The 11,418-nt window shown below is 37.7% G+C and overlaps 1 protein-coding gene across 1 annotated transcript; it reads left to right on the forward strand.

The window, feature by feature from the left end:
• Positions 1 to 101: 101 nt before the first annotated feature.
• LOC107717979 (C2 calcium-dependent domain-containing protein 4C-like) lies at positions 102 to 4,998 on the forward strand. Its single transcript, XM_016524891.1, has 2 exons — positions 102 to 187; positions 2,007 to 4,998. Exon 2 carries the CDS (start codon positions 2,039 to 2,041, stop codon positions 3,302 to 3,304), a length of 1,266 nt encoding a protein of 421 aa, XP_016380377.1. The 5' UTR covers positions 102 to 187; positions 2,007 to 2,038; the 3' UTR covers positions 3,305 to 4,998.
• Positions 4,999 to 11,418: the final 6,420 nt, after the last annotated feature.

Here is an 11,418-nt window from a genome sequence, read left to right on the forward strand (position 1 = left end):
AGCATCGTTTCCTCTGATTGGCTCGTTCAGGCGCGCGCGTCTGCAGTAGGACTATATAAGCGCAACAGGCGACCTGCGGATCTGAACCTCTCTCACCGCAGCCTGGGGAAAAGACAGCACACACTTATGAACACTGAAGTGCCTGTGTGAGGATTCGCAGAGAAGAGGAAAATCACTTGCAAATTCAGTGAGTAAATTACTCTGAAAGCGACAGGTTTAAAAGTTTACTTTTCTTAAACTTCATTGTGATGAAGATTTGTTAAGATTTTATAAGCTATATTAGACGGTGAATATGAATGAGAAATGGCTGATTTATTTTATATTTCAAAGAAGACACACAGCAGACATTTAAGAAAAGGTTTCACATGGAAACTATTGTCATAAGATGTTGTCTTTGTCTTGTTTTCCAGTAAACCTAATGTAGTTACAAACAAGTCCAAATACACATTTAACATGCATTCCCTGTCCTTTTTTGTGTGGGCTCAGTACAAGTACATTTGAAACTGTTACAACTTCATATGGTTACCTTTTTTTTTGTAGATGAAAAGCTGTTGTGGATGTTACATATTAAATGTAAAAAAAAAAATGTCTGATTCAGATTGTGTAATTTTTATATGCAAACCACTGACAACACTGTAATTTTTAAATGAAATGGCAGGTTTAATTTTAATGTGTATGTTGTCAGAGAAGTTCTATGCAAGCTGTTGCCATTCCTGTGAATTTAGTCTCAGTTTGGATATGCAATAAATAATATTGATCAATAATAATAATAATTTAGTCACTTATGTGTTAATCTTAACAGTTTATCTTAATCAAACATTTTTGGCGAGACCAATTTAGTTGTTTTCAATTCAAAAGTACCCCAGACTGCATATTTTGGATGTCTCCCTTATCTGAAGTACCTAGTGAAGATCTTTTCAGAGACTCTATTAATAAGCTGATGATATTAATCAGGTGTGTTACATAAGGACAAAATGTCCAGTGATTGGGTACTCTAGGACCAGAACCGAGAAAAAGAAAATTCCTGAAGATCTGTATGATTCCAGAGAAAAAAAGTCGTATTTGTCTTTCTCTGCAGTCATAAAGCTTTTCAAATATCATATGATTTGTTGATGTACACTTTATATTTTTTTGCATTATTTTTGCATAATTAGCTTTAAATGCAATTTAGTCCAAAGTTTCCTAATCCATAAATAATTTTATACAAAAAATTATATATGAATTGACTTATTGAAAACTGATTTCTAATATTCTAAAAGAAATGCCATCTCATACCAAGTCTATAAACTGTACATGAAATTCATGTGCTAGCATGTAGATTTATTCAAGTCTAGAATGATTTGCATATATGCAAATTAAGGGGATTTGTCCCATGTGTTAAGACTTAAACCTCCACCAACCTCAAAAAAAAAAAAAAAAAAAAAGGTTTAGGAGTCTTAATCTGTTTTCTCTCATAGTCATTATTCAGATAAAGTGGTTGTTTCAGTGTGCTGAAATATCACCTGTTTCAAGGTTTCTGAGCTTTCAATATGTTTTTCAGTCAATGCTGTTAAACTGGAATATAGTTCACAAGTCATATGCACTAATTTAGTCTTAATCTGTTTTCACCTAGCGGAAAATAGATGCTCGGAAACAGAATGTTCGTATTCGCCTGAAGAGATAACCATAGCAACAGTGCGTTGCTGAAGCACTTTTCGTTAGGATCATTATTAGACAGAAAGAACATTGACAACTTTTGACAAAACATTTGATTATTCATTTACTTGCCACTTATATAGCAATAAAAGGTTAGTGTATTGTGTTAGTAAAATGTTTAAATACAATTCGGATCACGTAAGATTAATTTGAAATCCTCAAAGTCCGCCCCTGAAAGTTACTGCACAATAACTTTACATATGTGTGACAATTGTTCATGATCTAATGGTACGTTGCTGTTGCAATGGTCAATCGTAAGTTATTAATAGCTTGGGGTTCATTGTTGAATGTTCTGTTGCTTGTGATTACAGGCATCACCCAGCGGGTTCAGCCCAGAGGGATCATGTGGGTTCTGGAGAAGATCCGGGACTCCGTTGAAACAAATGTGCTCCGCCAAGGAGAGGTGGGTGACAAGGGGAAGGCACCCGCCTATAGCAACGTCCTCACACCCGATAAGATTCCAGATTTCTTCATCCCCCCAAAGCTGGTAAGCTGCCCACCAGAGACTGAAGCTTCTGACGTCAAGTCCAAAGATAGTCTGAGACCCTCGACCTCAGAGCAAACCATCAGCAACAAGAAGATCAGCAGCCCTCGTAGCCCACGACTAGTCAGCAAGTTGGCAGGAGACACCAAGAACCTGCTCAGGGCGGCTAACCGGCACATCATTCAGATCGAGAGCGCGGACGACGTCGTAGCGGGTGACACCAACGCTGACCCTCAATCCCAGACCGCCATGTCACTTCCTTACATTCCAAAGACTCAGACTTCTTACGGATTTGCCACGTTGATGGAGAGTCCCCACACCCGGCGAAAAGAGTCCCTGTTCCACTGTGACCACACCAGTCCAGTTACGTCACCCAATACCCAGCGCAAGTCCCAAGGCAAGAGCAGCAACGAGGGAAATCACCTCAACCCTCCGGACTTCAGCTCCTCTCACATAAACCCCTACCGATACTTCAGCGGTGGCGAGAGCGACACTTGCTCTTCGGCAGAGTCGTCCCCGTTCAGTTCACCACTGCTCTCTCGTTCCGCCTCTTTACTGAAGATCTTCACCCATGAGACACATGCCAAGGTTGCCAAAGGCAAGCGGACATTTGCCAGGCATAGTTCCTTATCCACGGATGAGTGCAGCTCGGCGGAGCCCAGCCCTAACGTTCCTAGGAGGAGCCACTGTTCCTCCTTACAAGGTGGTGGAGCTCTGGACCACCTTCATGGCGCGGACCGTCAACACAAGGAGCACACCATCAACATGCACAAAGGAGGCACTGTCCGACTTTGCGCAGACTACGACGCGGGTACGGCCCGTCTGCGAATCCGCATTATGGCGGCCGAGGACCTGTACGATCCCATGTTTGATATTAAGAGCATCAACTGTTGCGTGTCGCTCTACCTTAATCCGTGCAAGTTGCAGAAGCAGAGGAGCACGATAATCAAGAACAGCCGCAATCCCTTCTTCAACGAGGACTTCTTTTTTGATTCGGTGACTTCGGCTCAGGTTAAGAACTTAGCTTTGAAGATCAAGGTTGTGAATAAAGGCACCAGCCTGAAAAGAGACATGCTGTTAGGTGAACGGGAGGTCCCTTTGTGCAAGCTCTTGTCTGGAGTTTAGGTCTTCAGCATGGGACACTGTCCTCAAAGGTGGAATAAGTTCTTCTGTGCTAGATATTTGCTTCGTTGTCTTTCATGTAGCGGTGGTTAATTTAGTATTTACAGATTCAGAAGCAACAACCACCACCTGCTTTAGATCATGGCATTAGCATAGCTTTAAATTTGTTGCCTGTAAATATAGAAGAGTCTATGACAAAGTCTTTTTGTATGTTGCCTTCCGTATTTTGGTTGTTCTACACATTTAGCCTAATTAAGACCAAGCGTTTACCTTTTTGATTGTAAAGACTTCTTTCCAGAGCCTCAAGTCCTTTGAAGCTTCACAATGGCCCTCTGTGCTAATGTTAGCTTTGATCCTAGATGCATCTGCTGGCTAATTTGGAGGACAAATAACCAGACCAAACAATGTTGCGTCACACTGCATGTGTCGGCGTCAGACTTTACGCCAAAACTTGTAAATGCGATGACGTATTCTTGCAAATGTGCAGAATGTCATTTGGTGAAACCCAGAAGCCTTACTAAAGAGCGATTTTTACATGTTTAGATTTGCCCAGATTGGATCATTTTTGGACTGAGCATCATTATTTGTATCTATTTGTTGGACATCATCTGGCTTGGAAAGCCTTTTATGAAACAGGGTCCATATGAAATACTTTCTTTGAAAGTCTTTCCATGCACACTACTTACCCAGAGGAAAGTACCAAGTAAACTATCTACTCACATTCGCAGACCTAAATTCCAATCCTCTAGCCAAAAATGTAATGGTAAAATTCATATGGTAAAATTCAGTAAAATCATATGGAAAGGAACCTGAAGGGTATATGCTGCATGTGTCATTATGCAAATGGATAATCTGATGTGCAATTTGCTTTTTCAACAGACAGAAACCATATGAATAGAAAAGTGGTTGAAATTGGACACGAACATGATCATGAATGGATGGATGCATGGATCTTTCCTTTCTGGCTTGAGATATTGGTAATTTTCTGATAACACAAGACAAAATAGCTATTAAATTATTGGAAAGAGTATCTAGCCTCCTTTGATTCATATTAAATTATATAAATTTAGTAAGCTTTTATTTACTTTCTGGCTCCGCTTTATAGATAAAGAGCAGAAAAGGCATTTTTGAGGTAATGAGGCAGATAGTGCTCATTAAAATGCTAAAAAAACATCAAAAATGGCCCCATTGAAACTAACTTAATAGCTGGTTGGTTACAAATGCGATGCAGGGAATGGACAAGAACATTTTTATATTTATGATCTGTGGATTGTGCAGTAATTATTTGAGTGCAAAAAGCATATGAAGCTTTTCATTTATATTCAGGTGTTTCATTAAGTCTTTAATTTCCTAAACCACTCGAATGCTGGAGTCTTCCTGTTTTAACAGGTGTATTTTGCAAAATGAAAAAAGTGCCAATCCTATGTACTTGATGTAGAAGTGAACTGTTCACCTGGCATTTACCGTGATTTGTTCATAGTTGATCCCGTCAACTCTGGTGTTTGTAACTTGTGTGCATGGATAATATTTTCACTGTGGTAATCAACCTATAATATTTTTTTTTTTAAGTGTGAGCTGTTTGATGGAGTGTAATTTTTTTTTTTTCTGCATGGATATTCAACTGGTGTATTTGTATCTTAGATGGACAGCTAGAGGTTTTGGAACTCATGAAAGAAATAATAAAAATAACACATTTGTGGCCATTTTTGCGTTTTTATTTAATGCTGTTTGATCAATGTAGCCTACTTCATTTTAACTCCACTGACACTCCAGTGGTGCATTTTTACATCACCTGTAAGGGTAAAAGTGGCGCTGATGACTCATTATTGTTCACCACTCATGATCTGAGGTAGTGTTTCATGTGTGCATAATGAATTTATAATAATGAAGGAAGGAAAATAGGCTCTTCATAACTTTATCAAATTATTGTTAAACTCAAATCCAGATGTTAATAATCAAGATAACTGATATATTAAAATATTTAAAAAAAAAAAAACTGATATATTAAAATATAAATATAAAAAAAACACAATATTTATCTTTAAAATGTTTTGTGTCACAGTGTTAACTCAAAATGTTTAAAAGATGAATGTCAGTGCAAAATGGTTAATGATCTTAACTAATAAAAATATATATAATTGCACCACACCCAATATAATTTAGCATTTTCTCATAAATTATACTTGCCTTATTTTTCATAAGCATTTTAGGAGACAAAACAGAAATCTTTCATATGACATATAACCCATTTAATTGTGGTGATGAATGGAGACATGCAAATTGGCTTATATTCTGAAGTGTAAATCAAATTTATGATCAAAAGTTTGTACAAAATAACATTTTATGTGACAAGAATCACCTGGTGACACCAGACAAAACTAATTTCATTCAATTTTAATTGTTATGCTGTAATGATTTTCAACAACTTGGAAGCCATTAGCCATTGTTATTAAATATGTGTATCTGAGACTTTTCCTCTGTTCGCTAAAAAGAATGTGACCTCTATTCTATGAGAAAACAAAATTTAACACATGACTATGGTCACCACGGGAAACCTTTCCAGAAGTTTCTGGGGCTTCTAGAAAGGTTTCTCAGTGAACAGAAATGTTCAAAAGTGGCTGAAAAGACCAGGCATCTTTTTCTGGTAAACAGATAACAGCAGAGGGTCATCTGTCTTTGCTGTCCGCCTGGTCTCCACCTCATTAGGCCAGAGGAAAAAAGAGCGAGAGAGCAGAACAGAATGAGAGCAGAAAGCAAGACAGAGAAGTAACAGAGCACACCTGTTTTTCCAAATGAGCCATCCATAGGTTCACCCCACTCTTTGAGCTTGTCTCTATGACAGCCATACTAAATGACCCATTTCTGCCTCTTTTCTTCAACTTTCCTGATTGGATTCAATGTCCTTTCCAGTAAGTAATGCCTGTACGGTAGCATCTTCAGTTAACATTTCATACATTCAATGACAAACTTCAACACTAACACTTAACAAGCATCACTAAAAATACTAATTTAGCTGCCTTCATGCCATGTCATAATTGACTGTTCGCAAAACCCGCCCTCCTTAGTTACTGTTGCTATGTCCGACAAGCCATGCCGCTCTCACACTATACACATCATGTTCTCACGCAGTAAAAAATACATCACGGAGCAAAGAGGAAACTGACACAAGACAGAGAAGTAACAGAGCACACCTGTTTTTCCAAATGAGCCATCCATAGGTTCACCCCACTCTTTGAGCTTGTCTCTATGACAGCCATACTAAATGACCCATTTCTGCCTCTTTTCTTCAACTTTCCTGATTGGATTCAATGTCCTTTCCAGTAAGTAATGCCTGTACGGTAGCATCTTCAGTTAACATTTCATACATTCAATGACAAACTTCAACACTAACACTTAACAAGCATCACTAAAAATACTAATTTAGCTGCCTTCATGCCATGTCATAATTGACTGTTCGCAAAACCCGCCCTCCTTAGTTACTGTTGCTATGTCCGACAAGCCATGCCGCTCTCACACTATACACATCATGTTCTCACGCAGTAAAAAATACATCACGGAGCAAAGAGGAAACTGACAGCATGCCGACAGACAAGACAGAACAGGTTCTGATATGAAACAAGGTCTCAGCTTTCAAATTTAAAAAACATTTTTTTTTAGGAAATTCAAACAATAAATACCGTTTTGTGGCTTTTTTAATGTGTCGTGACAGATCACTGTATTGCCTCAGCTAAAGAGGCACACGTGAACCAACTGTCTTTTCATATTTACTTAAAGCACGAAATGAACATGAATGAACATCAGAAGGTATTTCGTTTCAACCGCGTAAAGATGACAACTCAATACCCAATATTTTTCAAGTGTAATGCTGCCTTCACGTGCTATCGGAAATTTCCTATTTTCCACTTATGAAGTCGTGATTACGAGCTTGTCGTATTCAAGTGCTTTAATGTCAGAAAGAATAGAATGTAGCATCCCATTGACTATCATAAACATTCACCACACTACACATGCAGTTTGCTGACAATTCTGGAATTTCGGTCAAATACATGCTTATTTCACTGCTTATAAAACATACAATATGCTTCGAATGATCGTTCATATCTATCCTATAAATACACTACTTTAGCGACAAGACAAAGGGATGTAGTTGTTGTGAGAACAGCATTGACAGCAGCAATGGATGCTGCCTGACAAAAGCAATGCACTCTGTTTAGGAAATTTGTCTGACTTTGATCGGTGATGCAGCCAACCTTACGATCACATGTGCCATTAAACTACCGCAAGAGCAAACCTTCGGAGGCAGCATTCCAAGGCAGGAAGGCATCAAGGCACATCCGAATCCAAATTCTGCTTTACTTCCTGTCTCCGGAGGTACCTTCTTCTGATCAAATTTTGAAGGCAGCATAGATGTATCCTTCGCTGCCTTTGATATCCCACAATCCTGTGCGTTCCATTCCGTGACGGTTGAGCTATAAAATAAAGATGGCGTCTGAAAGTTGCGTTTGTTGATCAGTTTGTGACTAAATATATATTTCTGATGAACTTTTTGCACTTTTGATGTTATTTCTAGCAAGAAATCAGTATTGTTTAGTTAATATCTGATATTCAAACAAAACACATAAAACATTAACAAAATTAAGATTTTAAGATCAGCTCAGAAAATATATATTCTTATTGTATAAGAGTAAAAGTTTAGAAGAAGACGTTCTGGTTAACCTATTGCTTATATTTGGAAAATTTCATATAGCTACACAAACAGAATTGTGCCAATAATAAACCTAAGTTTATAAATAAATAAACCTAAGTAGTTCAGCACACGAGTTGCAAGATTCTGGATAAATTGAGAATCACGATTTTTTGGGCTCAAATAGAGATCATGATTCTCCCACGATTCTGAATTAAACAAAATAATGTGTGAAAAATTTTAATTGCTGCAGTCTTTTTTTATTTTTTAAACAGTCACTTGTTGCCACCTACTGGTGAAACAATGTTACCGACACAAATGTTATTTTCAAGCGCCAGTTAGCCTATAATCATAGACATTATTATATCCAAACTATAAACTTTCATCCCAGTATTTCTGTGATAATATGAATGACTGTAAGACAGAAATAATTGTGTGTAGTTGAAAATACTGTTTGTGAAGCTGTTTCTTACCTAAACATGGTAAATGTCTGCTGTCTGTGTCAGCGGCAGCGCGAACGCAGATTTGACTGTTCCGGTAAGACTTTTTAAAGGTTTCAGGGATTCGCGGTTTCACGATTCACGGGCGAATCGTTGTCACTGAGAAATGAGATCGTGTAGGTGTTTGAATCGGGATCGCGATCTTTTAACGATGAACGTGCAGCTCTAGCACGAAGTGTCAGGCTAGTTAATCTCAAACAAGCCTATTTCTTCATGTTAGCCGTCGCCCATAACAACGTTAGCAAGTTGTAACTGAAATCGGCTCTACTTTCCAGCGGATTTGCACTTTAGTGTTTCATACAAACAACATACGCCATTTTGCATATCAGTTAGCCTATCGATTCTATTGAAAATAGCTAGCCTAACCTCCCTTACGAAAATTAACCATATTGTAGGCTAGTAAAAGTGTAGTAACCAGGTTTTTTTTTTTTTTGACGTATTGATTTTTATAACCAATTTTACTACAAATACCATGGTAAACTATAGTTAGTGCAGCAAAGCCATGGTTAATTTGTGGTTACTATGATTTAACTATAGTAGCTTATCCATGGTTTTTTGTTTTATTTGTAGTAAAAACCATGGTTAATTTTCGTAAGGGCTATATAAATATTACTGTAATATTGTTGCATTGTTTGTCTAGTTGATTTTGTACGTTGTAGTGGACTTTTTGTGGAATACGCTAAAATACTGCACAGATAGGGTTATAAAACCATTTCAACTCAAATCAGTATTTAATGTTTAATTATTTGGTAGCTGTGTACCCGAATGATGTAGCTACAATTAGTCATGACTCTCAAAAAACCCCACGCATAGTAAAGTGTCTTTTTTTCTATTTTTAAGATATCCGGTATGTGTGCCAAAAATGCATTTTGTGGAATAATTTTTTTTTTTTTATCTAACTGATACTTGTGTTCGTTTGCGTCTACATCTTGATAAAACGTCTCAGAAGACAATATTTCATTTATCACAAGAAATGGCACATTATTCAGGGGCAAACAACTACTTCCTCACGATTTGTTGTGATTAAAAGCCCTTCAGTCCTTATCAGCATGGTGATTTGTTCAAGACTTGTTTGTGACATTAAAGCCGCCTTTGTGTAGGATTACACTTGCTACAGCCTTTCTCCACCTCTGACATGATGTTCTTTGAAATTCCCCTTTCACACAGTTCAGAAATTGATTTTTCGTGTATTATATTGGAAGCTGGGGTAATATATGTTGCAGCATGAACTCTTTGACATCTGCTGGAATTAGTTTTTCACATGTTTTTCATAACAGGATGATAGAAAGGAATGGAAATCAGTGCTTTTCTGAATTCGTCATTATTCTGTTTACTTGCTAGTGAGGATGCTTTTGGTTAAGTGTCCACAAGAAATCTGGAATTTTATATCAGATCATCAAACCTCTGCCATATGTTTTTTTCTCTGTTATCATCAGGGGCAGATGTTCCTGGGGTTTCCATGGGAACGCATGTCACTCTGATTTAGATTGGCCGGTTGTTGCCTGTAGGTGCAATAAACCTGAACTGAGAGGAGGCCTGTGATCGCTGGAGTGAGCTTCATTGCTCACGCTGGATGGAAAGACAAGACAAGAGAAGACAATCTAAGACAGTACAGGTCATCTTAAAAGGTCAAGACTGTCGAGAGAAAAGTGGAAATATCACAGTTGTCTATGTAAGTGATCCATCTGCAAGAGTATTCATGATAAATATTGAGCTCTGTATTATTCCAATTCTAACAACCTAGACTCTGAAAATGTGATAAAAAATTATTAAAATTAAAATGTAAAATGTATATATTATTATGAAATGTAATAAATATTTTATTTAATTTATATAATATTAAAAAAACTTTTTTAGTAGCTTTTAATGAACTTATCTATGATTCTGTACATTTACCATATGCATAAACCACTGTATGGAAATTATACTTCAGGTTATTTCTAAGAATATCATGGTATACCTTCATGGTAAAAAAGAAAAGAAAAGAAAAAAAGTCATGGTACTTTTTGGGAATTATTTATTTATTGCAATTTTCTATAAACTACACATGAAGGAACAGAGGTAAGAGGCAGTGGTAAGACAATGACATTTTGGATGCTTGACTCACACTCATTGTTAACAATCAAAGAAAAGCTACACATTTTTCCAAGATATAACAAACTGTTCCAGTTGCAGTTCATCCTGCATGATATGTCAGACCATCTTGTATGGCCGTCTCTCCCATTTCATTCCAGCACATGCATAATGGACAGGCAGCAGCCCCTTCACTTGTTCCCCGACTCTGTTGTTGCCATAGCAATCCCCCAGCCAATAAGAGCCCTTACCTTTTGCTCCCTGAAAAGGGAAGCACATTAATATGTGGTCTCAACAGCAGTGGAGATTATGCTGGGTCTCTCTTCTCCACAGTGGGCTTCTGAATCCAAATAAAGTTTTTACATTCAAAAGGTTTTGCTCATACAAAACTTGCAATTGCATACTGAGCCCAAACCTAAAGAGGTGGTGGCAATTTAGTCAACATTTTGCGGGCAAAAAATTGTCTGATGTCTATACTAAATGTCTGAAGCACAGCTCGCACAGAATCCACTTTAAAGGGGTCATATGATGCTTTTTTAAAGATCACATAGTGAGGTAGATATGTGGGGGCGTGTTAGAACGAGCCGTTTTAGGGGGGCGTGGCAGAGTCTTAACTTTGATAAAGAATATCTCTTTGGTTTTGAGACTTTAGTCTTTGCAACTTCAGGGATCTTATCTATGCACAATCAGCTTGTAACACTCCAAAGAGAAAGGAAAACTTGAAATCGCATCATATGACCCCTTTAAAACCAACCAGCTTTCTGTTGGTCAGAGCGTTGCGAAGTCTGCATTGGGAAATCGTTCGACATCATGCAAAATTCTTGATTGCGCAAATTCCTTTGAAATAACTGGATACCGCT

The sequence above is a fragment of the Sinocyclocheilus rhinocerous genome, unplaced genomic scaffold (assembly GCF_001515625.1).
Source record: "Sinocyclocheilus rhinocerous isolate Xijiao unplaced genomic scaffold, SAMN03320098_v1.1 scaffold2468, whole genome shotgun sequence".
In the NCBI taxonomy this organism is placed as follows: Eukaryota; Metazoa; Chordata; class Actinopteri; order Cypriniformes; family Cyprinidae; genus Sinocyclocheilus; species Sinocyclocheilus rhinocerous.